Genomic DNA, 18,961 nt, shown 5'->3' on the forward strand with positions numbered 1-18,961 from the left:
GTGGCGCTTGGTTGCAATTGATTTTATACAGCAACAAGGAAAAAAATCCACATGTCATATTTATGAAAAATTACAGGTTCTCATTGTCATTCCAGGGAGGTTGTAAGAATGATCTGGAAAAAAATTTTTATTTTAATTTCATTGGAGGGAAAAATTACAGTTTTATGCATCATTTGTTTCAGTACAAGGTTATTACAGTTAACTGGACTAAACTAAAACGATTTTAGTTAATCGTGATAAAAAATAAAAATGAGACTGATTCAGTAAAAGGGCTAGATGTTACAATCCCTGATAATTGTGGAATGGAAATGGAATTTTATTATTACAAAAGTAACAAATGAAATAAAATTCAGGAAGGAAGGTCTTTAGTTTTTGTTAATTTGGTGAAATTCAACATGGCAAACACAAACACATATTTATATTCTATTATTGTACCGTGCAGAACGTCTTAATTGTTCCAATCTAACAAATACTGCATGTATACTGAGACTGTAAAGTGCAACTTACATCATGATTTAAATATGGAATCTCACAAATAAGACAGCGACACACTTTTATGTGTGAACAAGGTTTTAAGTTTTTATTGAATCTCAGGCAGAAACATACATGATAAACCTTTATTGCTCATGGCAACCTCATTGGACCATCATCACATCTAAGCCAACAATAAGAAACTGAATCAAGCATCACTTTAAATCGTCTTTGAAAACACACCAGCTTTTTTCTGTGTAGCTAAATTAGAAGGCAAACTGCAGTATTCACTGTGTGTCTGTGCGTATCGAGGGAAGGCGGTCTTTTTCTCACAAATCATTGTATAATGCGAAACCTGGTCTTATAATTCACTCTCGGCTCAACGCTGCTTATTCAAAAACACATTTTTTTTAATTCACACTGTTTTGTTATTATTCTTTCCCTTTTAAGTGATCCTGATGGTAATAGTATATATACTGTAAATTCTGGTTTTATGGCTGAAAGCTTAAGGTTTTTGGCTATTATATGAACAGCCAAGCAGTCATTCTTCATCAAAACAATAAAATAAAAAAATAAAAACCCTGCAAACATGTAAATTAAACTTCCTGAAAGCATACATATTTATTTATATATATATATATTTCTTTTTATTACTAATAATATTAACGGCTATATAGACATGAAAACACAGTCAAACTCAGGTGTTATTGCCATATTATTTTTTGCATGATAACAAAGAGGATAAAAGGAGACCGAGATGATGGGAGCACATATTCACACGACTAACTCTTACAGACAAATGGCATGCAGGACGTGAAGAGACACAGAATGTGAGAATGGAAACATTTTAAACACTATACTACATGAAGGGCATTGTGGGAGTGTGTGGGGAAAGTAGACGACAGGTTTTACAGAGATTTTAACATTGTGTGCAAAAGGTTTCACATTAATTTTAGACAAGGCTGAACATAAAACGAGCTTTAGGAGCACACAAGAGTAGTCTTTAAAGTTCCTTTTTAAAATATGGCTTATCAAGTTATTACTTTTTTTCTTTTAAAGACAGACATACAGAATAATATTTTTAATATATAATATTTTTGATTGTTTTTTTGCCCACATGGAGGGTTGTTATGCACTGCCTTATTTATGTACAAACTGAATGAATATGGTGTACAAGGGTATTATTTTCCAGTGGTGCAAGAAAGCTTTTGCATCCCTTGCAGGGGACAGAAAAGGGAGTTTAAAACTTCTCAGACTAGAAGGATAAATCGTCTAAGATTTGTCTTTGCCCTCTGCTTGCTGTTAGCTTTCTAACATAACTAACGTTCACATGGCCGGTAAGCCAGCCTAGCTTAGTCCAATGGCTGCAGTTCACACTGTTGGTGCATTTCTTCATCACAAAACCTTGACTTGCCAAACAACATAACACCTTGCCAAAATGTAACTTCATGTTATTTGTTTAGATGTGTTTGAAAAATGAGAAAAACTAAATTAAAGTAACTGTAGCCTGTGAACTAAGCTAGATAGTGTTAGCTAGCTACCTAGCTTACTTCTTGAGCATGTCTTGCAGTGGGCCTGGCAGGTATTTCATCACTGTGTCCATGATGCTTTCTTCCTCCTCCTCATCACCACAGCCAGCTGGCACAGCCTTCTTAGGTCTAGTCAAGCTGCCCGCTGCAGACTCTTCTTGGGCAGCTGCTGCCTCAGCCTCGGCCTCTTCACGCTTTTTCAAGCCATACTAGAGTTGAAACAGAAACACAAGTTTGCTGATAAGAGCTCAGACAAAAAATACATTGCAAATTTGTATTTGACAAAAGCACACAAAGAAAAAAAAAGCATCCATTTAAAAAAAAAACATGTTTCAATCAAAACATCATGGAAAAAGAAGTATTATTGCGCTGTCAGCCAGCTTTTTAAAGAGTGAGTGCTTCTTGTGAATCACATTTTTATAGACGCCTACACACTACATTTGTAAGATGCCATTTCTGGTTGACAAATGTCAGTCAAGTAATTTGGTAATCATAAAATAAAGCAGCTATGCATGTGACACTGCTAGCTTTGCCATGCTCCAGCAAGGACATGGACATAGTGTGGGCATTTTTCACACAATCTGGCACAAAGGAATGAAGCTGTGGAGGAAACTGACAGTATCCTTTTGGTGACAAGCACTTTAGGAGCTGTTCCTCACTCTTTGTTTTCCTCCGGGAGAACTTAAGAAGTATAGACGAGGTGACGAACCAAGGGAGGAGTGCTGCTTTTCAACCCGCTGATTCACAGTGGGCTATTCCCTTCAGACCTGTCCCACCCACAGACTGCCTGCCTTTCACACTGCAGTGAAGTGGTTACACTGCAGCCACTGCAGTTTCAGCGTCTCTACAGCCCTGACTAGTTTGTATAAAAGAAATACAGTGTGTAATCATGGAACAAAGACAAACGTCCAAATAATGGCCTAATAATGTATATGTAGCTTCAATTGTATCCTGGCTACCATTACTGTTTCTAAATCAATCTAATCTCATCTCATTTTTCAACAGCTTTTTACTTCTCTACAGCTCCTTCCTGATCTACTGATCTATTTCATGGGTACGAGAGCTTTAAAAATAGCACAAAGCAAGCACAACAATGTCACGGTAGTCTATTTTAAACAAGTTTTTTATATATATATAAATAAACAGTTGTGCTGTCAAGCCACCAAGATGAGAAGCCTTTAGAAGGTACGTGAAAAACAAAAGAGAGAATGGCTTCTAAAAATCCAAGTTTTTTGCCCATATGCATCTCTCGCGCAGTAAGCAGTGCTCATTGTATGACATTATTTAATTCTACATTAATTGTTTCTTTATTGTCTTTGTTTTGGTGGTTGTTTTCCTTACAAGAATGACTGACTTACTATAGTTCTGTTTGTTGGGTTGAAAACTGTAAATTTTACTTTATGACTACCTTAGCTAGCCACAGAGCAAAATCCATTTTTTTCATTATACCTTATCTCTGATGCCTTGTCTCATCGATTCCCTCTCAGCCTCCATCTTGGCATATTTGTCCTTCCTCTCCTCCTCCTGCTGCCTCAGTGCCTCCTGTCTCTCCTCCTCTTTTTTCGCTGCATCAGGGTCCTCTTCCTTTTCCTCCCCACCAAGCATTTTGCCAACATCAGGAGGGCCTCCTGAGAGACACGAAACAAAAAAGAAACACATTAGACACAACAACTGCTCCAGCAGGCTTTCAAGATTGAGCTGTCAAATTAGTTTGCGAGACACGAGATGACAAGCAGATAAACTGACTGAATGAAATAGAGGCAGATGTATTTCACAAACACAGGTACAACCTTCAGCATTTCACCTTAGAGCTATTATTATCTGCCAGTATCCAATGCTATTTGACATCAAATGCAAAAACATTTCCGTTTTTGGTCTTTTGTTGGCCCTTTTCACTCACTATTTGATTTTCTTAAACAGATACTGTCTGAGCAGTTATTAATGGCACCTCTAATATGTTTACAAGCTGATTTCAAAGATTGTTTTAGCACAGCTCCTTTGCTGCCTGAGTTAGTTACAAGCATGGTTTAAATTAAAATGTGGTACTTCCAGCTACACCACAAAAGCAAGGGCTTACCTTTTCTCATGATTAGCTTTGGACACCACAGTTCTTCTTATTAATCTAGCATGCCATCCACTTTGTTGAATGCAAACACTGCATTACAAGGGCACCCAATAAAAACAAGTACTCTACTGTAGTGTCTTCAGTTACCCACAACTGACTGAAATTATTCCTGATGTCTTTACTATTTGTATTTTTTTTAGTCCTGCACAGTTGCCGTGGAGCACCCATAATTTCGCTTTATTGTCATTGCTCTTTGTTGGCTCTCTGATTCTTCTATTCTAATTCCAACCAGATACTGTTTCACAGTCCTTTTGGGGAACATGTGTTTATAGTTGGTGCCCTCACATGTCGTGTCACAATAAAATAGAGGGAAATGGATGTCTGCATTGACCATGATGTTCACCCTCTGCTGGTAACACTTGGTTATTAATTCAGAACTCACAGTGTGGCCCATTTTGCTTGATTTTGGGAAATGAAACCAAAACATATCAGGCAAAGCCTATTTAAAAGACCAGTGCAGATGATCTGGTCCCAACAATCATCTGACTCATACAAAACTGAGACACATTTTGATGAAATGGACAGCAAAGTATACCAAAAAAGGCAGCAAAATAGAACCTTATGCTGGACCCTATTTAATATTGCTGGAAAGGCATTTGCAAGTTCCTTGTAGATGAGATCATTAAAAGCCTTTTAAAAATAAAAAAAAAAGCAAATATTGACGACTGGTGGCAATTAAAACATAGCTGAATTTGCCCTTTCCTTCTAAATTCCAGTCGTCCACAGAGCTCTGTGCTGAAAGCAATGGATTTTATATTAAACATGCTTCCCTGAAGTCATGTTATCATAAAACACTGGATACATGTTCACTATTATGCAGATGATACCCAGCTGTTATTATCTAAAAAGGCAGAAAAATGAATACTTCACGTGAATGGATGTCTTAAAGACACAAAGGTCTGGATGACCTATAACCTTTCACTTCTAAAATAAAACAAAGCTGGGATTATTGTTTTTGCCCCTAAAAATCTTGAATTGAATGTAATAAACTTCTCCTGATATACAAAGTTTTAAAAAAAAGTCAAACAACATAGAAACCTCATAGAATCACATTATTTAAACAGAGCATTTGGCTCCCACACAGCATGTTTGCTTGTGGTTCCTAGAGTTTTAAAAGTAAAACAGGAGGCAGAGTCTTAGGTTATCTGACCGCTCTCCTATGGAACCATCTCCCAGCTTGTATTTGGGAAACAGACACGCTCTCTACTCGTAAAAGCAGGATTACAATTTTTCTATTTTTCCTTTTGAAGAAGCACATAGTGAGGGCTACAGCAGGTGACGCTGACCTATCCCTTTGTTAATCTGCCTTATGCTGCTGGAAGATGACCCATGATGCACTGAAAATGACTTCCTTCAGCTAGTAAACGCCATGAAATGCAGTCTTTTCTCCCACAGTTTGTGTTTTGTCCTTGTGTCTCTATGCTCTCCTTTTTTTCCCTCTTCTCTTTCCCCTCATCCCATAACCTGTCCCTGATGAGTTTGGTTGTGCTGGGAATCTTCATGTTGAAAAGGAGTTCTTTTGTCCCACTGTTGCCGAGTGTTGCTGCCAGGTAAATGCCTGATGGTTGAGTCCTTACCTTGCAATATAAAGCACACTGAGTTAGTGCTATGTAAATATAACTGAACTGAATGGAATTCTGCATTAACTAAGTAGTTTAAATGTTAGTGACCCCAGTAATGGCTGCAGTCCTAATAAGTCTCAATGTGGAATTTGAGGAACATAGATGATATCAGATAGGCTATGGATCAAACGGTTTTTGCATAGCACACTGTTGATGTATACAGTTATTTGCCAGATGACACGGCAATACGCTGTTTCTGCAACAATCAGAAGCAAACAGGAAAAAAAGACGTACTCATGAGACTAACAGTATAATCAGTATGACACAGGATGAAAGAATGGTGACAGATTTCAGAGAGTACACAGTTCTGTATATTAATCTACAAGGCATAAGCCTTTGAATATGCTTTGCACAAATCTGCTTCCTGTGCCTGTCAGAGTTATACATCTAATAAAATAATACCTCCTGATTTCAGTACAGAAAATGTTGACTTCTGCAAACACGAACAATAGAAAACAGTAGAAACAGTCATCAAGCATCATGATATAAAAGATTAGGAGAAAAACCAGTGGTCTGAAGAATCTTGGCAAAGACGGGAGGAGATAAGTAGCGAAGAGGCGGAAAGAAGAACTGGAGAATAAGGAATCTAGGATATCAAGGCAGTCTACATCCGAACATTTTGACACAACAAGAAGGGAAGCAAGAAGAGTGTGATGAGAAGGAGAGAATCTGTCAAAAATAATCGTCCAATTTGTTGAAGTGTTCCAGTTAGTGGGATTATCCAACAGTTCATGTGAAGTTACAGTGTGACACAGAGAGAGGGAAAGTTGGAAAGGAAGCAATATGGAGAAAGTGCTCAATGAAGGAATAAGTTGTGTTAGAAAACAGTGAAGTAAACGAGAGAGTGAGGTTAGAACGAAGAGTGGGATTGAAAAGGTAAGAGGCGGGCAAGGACGTCGGACGAGAAAAATCAAGCAACCAAGGCACAAGACTGACTACTCCTTCAGTCTTCCCCTGGTGCTGTTAGTTTTTCTGATTCATCAGCATAATAAAAACAAACTGTAGCAAAATGTAGAGAGAGATAAAAGACATCTAAGGCAGAAGACGAGAAAAGATGAGTTGGCAATGGGCGAGCACAAGGGTGCTGAAGGACAGAAAACGAAAAACACATTTTTGTGTTGGGTAATTAACAAAACACAAATGACACCAGTTTTTCTGCTCACATCTCAAAATAAATTGCATCAAATATTCAAACAGAATTTAGCATAAAAAAAAGCAACCTGAGTAGTCACAAAACACAAGTTTTAAAGGATGCCTGTATTTCCATAAGCAAAAAAGGTTATCTGGGCTTTGTTAGAACAGACTAATAGTAAAACTGCGGGACAACACTCGTAACATTGAATCATTACAGCTTGTATGGAGAAGTAGGCTTATTTGCCCTCTTAGTTAACCCCCAAATTATAAATTTTTTTTTGCAAAAATTCTAATTGTAATAAAGGCCCTACAGCTCATTTGATCTATAACCTCAATAAAAATACATTTAAAAAGTCACATTTTTTATTTTAAGTCACATTTAATACAACAGATTATACACATTATAGCACATATAATTTACAACTTATAGTCCTAAAATGGAAATAGGGTACGATTTAGCACAGAACTACTTTAACTGACAAGATGCTAACTTAAGCGTATTGAGTGTCCTCATTTTCTTAGTCAGATCCACTTCTCACTCGTGATTTAACTAAACAGGATGGTGACGGTAAAAAAGCTCACAATAAGGCTTCAAAACAGGACCTCAGCTAAAGGGCCGTGGCTACACTTAAGTATGCTGAAAGATCGCCTAGAAGAACACAATATCAAAATCTAAAGCTCTCCAGACACAATGAGGAAGAGGGCGATTGAAAGACATCAGTCTTAGAAATGTTACAAGGCTATTTCTAAGGCTCTGGGGCTCCACAGCTTCTCAGAGACTTTATTACAAAGGAAGAAGACTTAAAACAACAGTAAGACTCTGACAGCTCAGGTTGCAAACACACACTGTGCCAGTGCTTATGTAAAAAAAGTACACTCAACGGAATAAGCTCCAACTCGTGCATGAAATGGAACACATTAATGTTCTAATGTTAAAAAAACAAAAATAAAATCTATAACAGGGAGGAAAAGTTTTCTAACCCTGGAGCTACACCACCTACGGCTGGTTTCACCTGCTTATACTTTGCTAGGCTTGCAAAAATAAGGGATTGACAACTGGAGAACTAGTAATAGCTCTAGCCCAGGGGCTAGGAAAGAAGACTGTAATCTCAAGACAGTTTGAACAGGTGTTGTATGGGAAGTGTAGAGCAGCAAAGCTACAATTATTAACAAGCTCAGTGGTTCTCAGACCTTTTTCCCACCGCAGAGGCTGAAAAAGTTCATACTCCAAATTCCTTCAGTTCTATCATTCAATGAGAATAAAAACAATCCAAACTGAATTTCTTCTATTTCTTTTTCCATCAATACAAATTATGTTCATGCAAGTTAGTTTCACTCCATATCTGTGTTCCCTGCTTATCCACACCCAACCAGCAGTGAGTTTATTCTCAACCAAGATTTTAAGCATTGCAATAGCAGCACTTTTTTCAGCATTTAAAGCAATTTATCAACAGCATTAATGAGCCACTTGTATTAAACTGAAAAGGACAGAGAAAGTCAGAATCTCTTTATTAAAGAGAATAAATTCAGAGGGAAGGAAAGAAATACAAGGTAAAGTGAGGTATTAGCTGCATCAGCATTGGATGAGCAGCACATAGAAGCCAACACAGCAACATCTGGCAGAGCATGCTATACTTGTTCCTTTCAAGTCTGCATCTGTATCAGACAGTGAAAGAGAGGCAGGTTACAGCTAAAGTCCTTAGTTGTCAACATATATGGTCAAACATGAGGTTTTGCATGGTTATGCAATTTCTTTTTATATGTCTTTGAATGCAAGTGATAAATGTGCACACATGTTCACACGATGATAAACATTGTATTGCTTTCATATGTGCTGAGAAAAGGTGCCATTTAAATGTTAAATGGACTAGCAGTTATAGATATATAGTACTTTTATCTAACATTCACACACACACTCAAATGGATGCATTGGTGGTAACTCGAGGTTCCGTATCTTTCCCAAGGATGCTTCACCACATAGATTGGAGGAACTAGGGATCAACCGACCTTCCAATTAGTAGAGAACCTGCTGTATTAAGTTAAAAATTTTTGAATGTTACCAGCCCAGACAATGATTACTAATAAACACCACTATTCTTTGACCACTGGTTTAGTCAGGAAAAAGGCACTGCACTATGCGAAACTATGGAAACTGAAATAAATGTTTACATGAATCGATACTGTCAGTGTCAGAAAATCCCAGATAAACATGGACTTCAAGATCAGCTTATGGCCCAGATCTGGAATATTTCCAGCAGAAGCTGTGTAAACAATGCCGCTGAATCCCGTCAGTAATGCAATGACTCACAACTAGCTGAGCCTCACTGTCAAATAATTCCCTAGGAAAACACGGTGAAAAGGGCCCTCAGCTCTTATTTTAACAACACTAAATCAAACCAAAATAAACTTGGTCTGGTTTCACAAAATCCTATTTGTGCATTCAGATCATATTTGTTCAAATAGAATAAAGGACAATAGCTTTAAAACTGAACAATGAGTCTGGCTGTTGTTTTGTAAGCCATTTGCCACAGATACATTAACGCCCTTTTAAACCAAAGTAAATTTATTTAGCTTGCTCTTATCACAAAGCTGTGGTGAGCTATGTTTTTCAATTAAAATCAGTAATATCAGCCACTTTATCCATAACAGACATAGACATGCCCTGCTGTGCCACTGGATATTGTAGATAATCTTGCTACTGACCACATCGAAAATACAATTCCAAGATAATCCAAGTACAACATTTTAAGTCATTTCCTGTATCACCTCTCTTTTTAATTAATATACTATGATTTCTTTCCTCCATGTTTGGGTATTTCCTGCTTAATAAGAAGTGTCATTTCTTTAATCCCTTCCTTCTGAAAGTTCTTCAGTAAATCTTTGTTAAATCCAAAGTCTTGAGGGAAAGTGGCAAAGAAGACTAACCTTAGCTAACTCTCACAGAGTTTCAACTTTTGACAGAATCAGATAAACAGTACTTATCTCTCTTTTCCCACTCAAAGTTCTCGGGCAAATCCCCTCTAAGCCCAGTGTGTGGCGAGAAAGTTCACAAGTGTGCTGTAAAGATTTCCAGCAAGTTTGGCCTTTGGGATATAAGTCATTGTCTCAATAACAGCTTTGTGAGACGGTGGAGGAGATGGTGGGGAGCATGTTAACTGTGATTTTGATTTATTTTTTTTTGCCTACTAATTGGTAGCAGCTTTAATGCCAGCTTATATTCCTCTCCCAAAAGTGTCCCAAGGAAGCATCTCCACCCCATTACACCAACAGCAGCCTGACCGTTGCAGCTAAAGTGAAGATGGGGTGAGCAATCTTCAATTTTCTAATTTTGGTTAGCCCATGCAAACTCTACTCTCAGTTTCCTGTTTTTAGATGTCAGGACTGGCAGCCGGTGTCGTCTTGTTCACTGTTCAACATGTGTGTTCTCCTGCATTCCTTCGTTTTAAGGTGGTTATTTGAGTTACTGTTGCCCTCCTATCAGTTTAAAGCAGTCTAACATCTCCTCTACCACTCACTGGATATTGTCTTCTTTTTCAGACCATTGTCTGTAAATCAGAGATGGTTGTGCTGGAAAATCCCAGCAGATCAGCAGTTTCTGAAATACACAGACTTTCATTATCGTTCTGTCAGTCTTCTTTTTATTCTGGTGCTTGATTTCAACTTTGGCAAGTCGTCTTGAAAATTTCCACAAGCCTGAACGTACTGAATTGCTGCCATGTGATTGGCTGATTAGATAGCTGCGTTAACAAGCAGTTGAGCTTATGAGCTGTCTTCTAAGCAAGACTTGAGATTCGTTCTGAAGGTACATGGCCATTTCAGCACAGGAAAAATGGTATTAGTAATAAAAATGCTGCAGCAGCATGTAACAATCGTCAGGCTATGAATTCGAAAAGTGATACTTTCTGTGAATTTGCCTTTCTCAGAACCCCTCCCCCGTCTCTCTCTTTCACTAATCATGCCTTATACGGTGGAATAATTTAGTTGTTGAATCTGGATGTACCAAACAGACATGCAGTCACGCACACCTTGCACTCTAGCAAAAGCTCAAGGTCACTTTTGCAAATGATTTGATTTCTTGGAGTTAACACAAGAAGAAAATGGGAAAATTATGTGTGGGTGCCAGCTGTAGACCTCCACACCAATCAAGTAATGACGGCCTCACTCCCTTTGCCAATCATATTAGAAGCTTGCTAAATGTGATTATCTCTACTTTGAGGCGATGGGGTGAGCAAGCAAAATCTCAAGGTGTCTCTTCTGTTCATTCCACCTCAAATAACACAGTTTTGTCAGACTTAACTAATGAAAATGTCTTATGATCGCATTTATGTGTTAGAGTAAATAACTAAATATTATTACAGCAGAGAAACGATGGGGTTTCATATTTTTACCAGGAAAAACTAGCATGTTCCCATTTTGTTTACAATATGTAGAACACTAATTTGCTGAAGCGGTAAATTCTTTGTAGTTTTTAGCCAACAGTTAGCAGTCTGTGTGTAAGCGTGTTTGATCATGGTAAAATGTGGTCTTGGAGTCTTTTACTGCAGCAGGAACTACCAGATATGTGGTGAAGAAATTATTACTGGGTGCTCATGGGTCAGACGATGGTATCTAGCCTTAATGGTTTCCAGACAACAGCAGAAATGAGCGATTCAGCTATGCTGGCATACTGATCTTTTAATTTAATGATGAAGGAACTGTGTGTATTTAATTATGAGACATTATTCATGTTATGGTCTCAGGTCTTTGACCAAGCATTTCAAGTTTGGGACTGAGTCTGATTTCTTAGCTCCAGCTTTTGGTTATAGTTTGATTTTCATTGTTTTCATTAGTCTATGGCCTTCTGGTTTTTCCATATAATTGTCATGCCTCAGTGTTTAGTTTCTTTGTTCTTGAAATCTTTTTTATTTGGTTTTATTTTTCAGTCTTACCTTGTTTATCCCCCCTGAGTTCTCTATGGGTTATTGTAAAAATTTTCACCACTATTGGCGATTTCCTGTTTGGTTACCTCCTGTGTTACTTTGAAAGTCATATGTTCCTTGCGCTTTTATTTATTTATTTTTTAACCTCTTCTTGCCTCTTTTCCCATTTTGAGTATATAGGCCCAGACTGTTCTTTTCTCCTTTGTGAGAGCATCTGTTTAACCTCCTCTGTGTTTCTAGTCAGTCTTACATTATGTTTTACCACCTGTTCATGGACTTTTGCCATTCATGGACTTTGATCTTCACCCAAACAAAGGTCAGCTTTCTGTTCATTGGTTTCACATGCAAGTCTCCATATCATTCACAACATCTGACAAATAAAACAAAATACTCAATATTAAGCATGCACTCTATTTAATTTCTAATTCCTGCCTTTTATTCTTTGGGTGTCATATTGATGATTATATCAATATGATTATATCAATATCAATAATTATTCCACTGTGCCGATTCAATTAGCTGTCTACTGTCCTACTGCAAAGTCCCCCTAAACAGATCTTTAAAGCTGGCCTTCAGGTGTACTTGAACTTCACACCTGTAAAGTTTCATGACTGTGTTTTGCACATTTGGTGCCACCAACAGACAAACACATAAACTCTAGTGTACACGCATTGCAAACTTCTGTGTAAAGACAATCTTCTTGGCACATCTAACCTTCCCATAGCTGAAGAAATTGTTGAACAAATGGAAAAAATATAAAACTTGCGTTAACGTGCGTTAAATGAGTAATTAAATGTGACTATTGACTAGACGATTGCACTTCTGACTTTTCTGCAGATGCAGCAGTCATGGTGTCACTGCTGTTGCCTGAGGCCTTCAGAGTTTGATTGAGCTCCAGACCTTGGGACTAAATGACTAGCGCATTTAACAGCTTCCCATTCTGTCAAACTAACTTCAACTTTTAGTTAGGAGTCAGGAGGTGCCAAGTCAGCACCCAAGCATTCAGAGGTCGAAGCAATCACTTAACAAGGAGACAAAAGTGGATCTGGAATTTTAAGATGCATTACTCTGTACCATAGCTCAGAACTAGCAACAGATCTTCACGGATGAATCATAATAATAAAATCTAATCTAACTGCATAATTTTTTGTTTCCATAATGGAGATTTTTAGGATGCTGTGGGCTTTTAAACTGTAGTCCAAGAAGCTCAAGGTACTGTATAATTTAATTTAATTTAATACTTTTTTAAAATGAGATAAACATGCCTAAACATACCTGTTCAAGTGGTTGTAAGCACCCCTCATCTGTATGTGCCCATCCGTGCATGCCATTTTACTCTGAGAAGTTCCTTAAGTTGGATTAAAATACTTGTTTCATCTCATTACATCTTGTTCTTTTCTTTGCATTTCTTTTGCTTCTCAGTAAGACGGAAATTTATAAAAACAAAAGAAGTTTCATTGTATTTTAAAATGTCTGCATCACCAAGCAGGTGCCTACAAATTTTTCAGTTACACTGTTTGTATATCCCATCTAGGAGCTTTCTGCAGCTTGCACACAGCAACAGTATAAAAATACGTTGGTAGGTTTTCATTTTTTTTTTTTTTAGTTGTTGTGTGAGGAAAAATATTATGTCTGGGAGTCGCGTGACCAGCGGTGTCGATTGTGGCAAATGCAGCAAACTACCCAGCACTCTTCAAGCTTTGGATCTTAGTCCTGCTGAATCATCACAGTTAAACATCGCTCTGTTTTCTTTCAAGTATCTGTAACTAAAGAAGCCTTGGAGGATTACTTAATGCACTGGCAGCATCCTCTGTCACACAGACTCTCATCCGCACATCGCCAAACATACTCAGCAAAACACTCAGTGGCAGGATAGCAAATCCAAAAACAGGTAAAAAAAAATCATCACTGGATGGAAACGAATGCTGTAGAAATGAAGAAATGCTGCTTGATTTATTCTGTTTTCTGTCTCTCAGCAAGCTACCTTTCTGCAGATTGTTTAAATTGTCTCATTAAGGTTGTCTGAATATTGACTTAAGGAGAAAAGAAATAGTCACAGGAATAAATGGAGGTCATATAAATGTTTCTGTCAGGAGTTTTTCAGTGTATACATGCTAGTGTGGATTTTAGAGGTCAACACTAACAAGGTCAACACTCCCGAGCCAGCTTTTCCAGCTCTTCTGAGGGAACACCAAAGCTTTTCCAAGCCAGAGCTTCTGGGTCTCCTTAAGGTTGCCCATGACTACACAACCTCTCGGAGACAACATTGTTGAGGAGTTCTAATCAGATCCCCAAGATACCTCAGCTAGATCCATTCTGGTAAATGGACTGGCTCTTATATAACACTGTTCTACTCAAAGCATTTTTAACTTCCAACATGGTGAATGGCCTGTATTTGTATCCTAAGGACCTCAAAGCGCTTTACACATCCAGTCATCCACACACTGGTGATGGCAAGCTTATAGCCACAGCCACCCTGGGGCGCACTGACAGAGGTGAGGCTGCCAGACACTGGCGCCACCGGGCCCTCTGACCACCACCAGTAGGCAACGGGTGAAGTGTCTTGCCCAAGGACACAACGACCGAGACTGTCCGAGCCAGGGCTCGAACCGACAACCTTCTGATTACAAGGCGAACTCCCAACTCTTGAGCCACGATCGCCCTTACTTGTAAGCATATTTCCCCAACAGCACCACAAGATGTTCCCTCTAGTCTAGTGCTATGGAGACCAGGCTTTTGTCGAAGTCTCCATTTTGACATCCAGGATATTTCTAGCCTGACAAGCTATGCCACATCCCATGCTAGGCAGGCTAGCCTAAATATGTGTTGGAGGTTTTACATTGACACCATTTCACATTACAGGTTGTGCATCCTGACCATTTAATAGGATATGTTTAAGCCTGTAAGTCATTGTTTGACAGCTCCACACATAGCAGGGGGGGCTGGGAGCAGTGTGTTGCTGCACAAGTTGACAATGTTGAAAAGGATGACAAAACTGAAATCAGGAACAGTGATATTTATGGCACGGTCAGCATTTTGATTGATACTTTCCCTGATATCTCATTAAGCACAGTGCTGCACAGATTAAATTTAGAACTGATGTTGGTGCTTGAGTCGGTACCTAAGTTACGCTCATGTCATAGAAATCCACCCAGTATTACTGAACATATTTCAGTCTCAATTAGACATCCACTGTAAGACATTGCTAATTAATAAAACATGTTATTCTGTTTCTTTTCTTTTTTTAATTTCATAGCTGTCACTGAAGCCTCGGGGAAATGCGAGAAGGGAAAGAGGGGTTTGACACATAACAAAGGTCACTGGTTGGAATGAAACCACAAGCACTGTATAGCTCAAACTGCTAAAGCACGGAGGAGACTCAATGATCCAACTTAATTAATTAAATAATATTTCACAAATATTGATTTACTGATTTTCAGGCTCTGAGCATCAGATTGATAGCTGAGCTCATTGATTAACTGGCTAACTGGCTTGCCTCCTTCATTAACCTTTCACCCCCCCTTAGGGAGCTTTAATGATGTTTTGCAGTGTCAATACTTTGTGGACATTTTCGTGGAAAGAGGTCACTGTGTCCAGACTGGAACTACAGCTTGTGTAACATACAAAGGCATTAACAGCAATGCATCCCAGAAGGAATAATTATTAAATATTAAATATGACACCCATCCTGATAATCATCAAACTTTCTCTCTGCATCCTTACTCTCTCACCTTTCTCTCACATATACAACAAGGATCTGTTCACGCAGACAGGCCTTTGCATTCACTGTAATTTATCTTTTATAAGGTGCACACATCTATATAACACACTACCCCGCCCCTGCACTGGCAGTGTACACAGATAAACACCCACACTGTCAAATCTATTCCCAATGTCTGCAGGGGGAGTGCAGCCCAACCTATGCAGAGCAAAACTACATCCAGTGCAGTGCAGTTGATTTAAGAATTCACAGCACAGCTGCACAGCACAGGAGCTATGCAGAACAAGGCAGCGCTTGCATCCTTTGCATCCCAATGAGGAGTTGGGGCTATGCTTTAACTCCAGCTGTAACTGCCTAACATCTCTGTAACCTGGACAACAGCTCAACATCATACACGACTGACCAGGTATGAGTGAAACCGCTGCATTGTAGCTACTGGTACCACTTTCCTGCCCTTCACCTTGAAGCTATAGCTGACGAGAAGGATGAATTACAGAGCTATAATGAGGATTAATTAGGGGGCAAATAATAGCTGAGATAATATTCTAAGGGATAATACCTGAAGGCTTTAAAGGACAAAAGTCAGCATTAATTCTTGGCAAAACCGCCCTTCTCTATCTCTCTTGCCTCAAAAGGTGCCACTGGTTGGACTTGAAAAGCCGAGTCTGCTTGGGTATTAAAACCATGTGAAAACCTCATGCATTAAAATCAACCTACAGTAAGGCTGCCTCCATCCTCAGAAGGTGACATTTTGGAGATACGCGGCTTTTTCACTTGACAGACGTATTATTGGTATATGACTAGATCTATCACTGCTGCTGCCGCCGTCCTATTTCATCTGCAGCGGTCCTTAACCTGGTTCCAGACTGATATGCTGGCCATAAAGACAAGGTTAAAACACTCAGCAGTTCTTGACAATAATGAAGCACTGGCCAACAGAATGCATTTATTGAAACAAGTTATGTTGCAGCCTTGGAGGTTTTAAAAAACAGTTGGCATAAAACAAAGAGGAAATATGATGCTATAGAGAGTAGTTTGATGTTGGATGCAGTCCAGTGTCTCCATAACTATGAGGCCAGTACCAGTATACTGCTGCTACTGCCGCCAAGCATCCTGTTAAATCCTTTACGCTGCAGTGCTGTTAAATCAACCTCACGCCGGGCAGTCTACTCACCTCCCAGCGCAGCTTTCATTACAAAATTCATGATGAAGCAGTTCTGTGTTCTCCTCCTTCAGTGGTCGCGTTACAGGGACAGACCTGCAGCCAGGGAGACAGAATACACAAGCTGTGACTGTAGGAACACCACTGTTTCACTCCAGTGATTCTTACACAAGTTTGATGGGATGGGTTTGGGGTGGGGGTAGAAATGACGAGGCACAATGCGGACACAACACGATGTTCAGACGGAGATCCCTGTTTGGTAAAGGAGTCACTCTAAAGAGAATATCTTCATATTTAGTAGCTCTCTGGAATTTTATTTCCATTAGCTGCGCTAAAAATGTACAGAAACCATCTCAAAATGTGAATAAAACAGGGAATAGTTAAACTTCGAGCGGTTAAAACATCGTTACCCTTCAGGATAACACTGTGTCCTGAGTTTGGTTGAGGCACCTGTGCCCTCAATTTACAACTGCGCTCTGTCTTGCGCATTTTATGCTGACAGTGCTGGACTGCCTGCGATTTGTCTTCACGGAGATAACTCCCAGAAGCAAAGGGAAACAAACACGGGGTCAAAGATGAGCAAACCTAGGCACAATTTGTGTCACTGCATGGGTCTTAGAAAGATTGACCACACTGCTTTTAATATGCATTCTGCTGATTTCTTATAGTACGTCTGATTCTTTTGTGTGAGTATATTGGTAACTGTGGCGTTTTCCTGCATGTCTTATTCCTATAATAATCATTTACATTGGATTTGTAGGTATTCAGAACAAATCAGCAGTTCATTTAAAACTTTAAAAAGAAAAAAGCTATGATTCTCTACGCTGCTGCTAAGGGGCTCACAAGTGGATACTTTGTAGTCATTTCAAAAGATTATAATGTCCCAAAGACATTTCTACAGCATTCAAAGCCTGAGTTAAATCCCTTTTTAGGACATAACAACCATGTAAAGTTCTGCAGCATTCGCACCATCCCACTGACATTGCAATACACACTATAGCAGAATTTAAAAAAAATCCACTTGAGAACTTGCTGCACGGTTGCGGCATCGCTCTTTCGTCAGCGATTTTATGCTCAGATGCTCAAATCATTTCCTGGATTCCTTCCTCTTCATCGGTCTCCTTAGCTGCACCTTTTTTCCTTCCCCCCATATGAACCCTCGCAGTTAACACTGTATTATTATCTGCAGCATGTCGCCACAGTTCGTGCACAGAATGTACTATCTACTCTACAAGCTTAGAGCGATGCATCCCCTACTCTTTTCAGGGGACACAACTTACACACATGCCAGTGTTTTTGTTTCTTTGTTATTTTTTGTTGTTGTTTTTCAGTGGACGGAAGCATCGGCATCTTGTACCAAGTGCCCGGACCTATCACGCACCCTGTCCCGTACAGTGAAGCCACACGTCAACATCCCAGTGGTTGCTCGGGACATCCTTTACCTTGTTTTTGATCCTCGTCCAAGTCCCTTCTAAAAGCTTCGTCGCGGTGTTAAAATCTTCTCTCCTTCAAAGGGAAGGCGCAAAATACAAGCCGTGTGTCTTAAAGGCTGGCTTGTGTCTTTCTCCGTGTCTCACCGCTCACGCTCTCAGTTTGCGGACATGCCGGGCTGCAGCGGTGGAGGAGGAAAGACTATTCCTGCAGGACGAGGGAAGAACATGCAGAGGGAGGGGGAGGGGGCAGGAGGGATGCTCATGAATCTAATCCGGGCTAACTGGAGGGTCTATCTAGTTTCCAAACTCCATTTCTTTTTCATTATAACAACGTTAAAAACTAACAGTAACAGTAAGTAACAAGAGCGCCTTAATTACCCGGTGCAACGTGCAAGAAGTAAGCTATAACAGCGTGGGTTCGTTACCTCAGATATTCTCACACCTCTTAACTGATTAGCTCTTGATTCGTTATTATTCACAATTCAAAATTCGTATTTTTATTATCTCTTTATAGAGAACGTAATCATAATGTAAATACTACGGCACAGGAAATGGTTAACATAAATAATTCATACATAGATAAATACAAACTGACCTCAATTGAAATGACCAGTGTTCACACACAAAAGAAACATGCTCCAGATTTGTTTGTTAGTATTTATGAATTCACATTATACAAAGTTCATTATAAACAACAACAATAATAATACTAATTAATGAATAACTAAAGCTATGACGAGATACTAAACAGGTATTATTGAGTAGATATGACGTCTTCCGTCATTGTTGAGATCAGACTGTTGCAAGTTTTGTTTTTAGTGAGTCAAGCCAGATGTTTTGTATCA

At 39.1% G+C, this 18,961-nt stretch overlaps 1 protein-coding gene across 1 annotated transcript; it reads right to left on the reverse strand.

Annotated features, from left to right (window-relative positions):
- Window positions 1-378: 378 nt before the first annotated feature.
- Window positions 379-18,337, reverse strand: cplx2a (complexin 2a). The gene is made up of 4 exons (XM_004539185.6): window positions 18,126-18,337; window positions 16,696-16,779; window positions 3,450-3,628; window positions 379-2,209 (listed from the first exon to the last, which is right to left on the reverse strand). The coding sequence occupies exons 2-4, from the start codon at window positions 16,724-16,726 to the stop codon at window positions 2,018-2,020; spliced, it is 402 nt and encodes a 133-aa protein (XP_004539242.1). The 5' UTR covers window positions 16,727-16,779; window positions 18,126-18,337; the 3' UTR covers window positions 379-2,017.
- Window positions 18,338-18,961: the final 624 nt, after the last annotated feature.

Source organism: Maylandia zebra, linkage group LG6, assembly GCF_041146795.1.
Source record: "Maylandia zebra isolate NMK-2024a linkage group LG6, Mzebra_GT3a, whole genome shotgun sequence".
Taxonomy (NCBI): domain Eukaryota; kingdom Metazoa; phylum Chordata; class Actinopteri; order Cichliformes; family Cichlidae; genus Maylandia; species Maylandia zebra.

Bases quoted from the DNA above. Each gene is read 5' to 3' on its own strand.
- cplx2a (XM_004539185.6), bottom strand. From the start codon at position 16,726: ATGAATTTTGTAATGAAAGCTGCGCTGGGAG. The intron at 3,629-16,695 runs GTGAGTAGACTG...CGTGTCTCTCAG, and splicing joins AATGAAAGCTGCGCTGGGAG to GAGGCCCTCCTGATGTTGGC. The intron at 2,210-3,449 runs GTATAATGAAAA...TTTCAACTCTAG, and splicing joins GACAAGGCATCAGAGATAAG to TATGGCTTGAAAAAGCGTGA.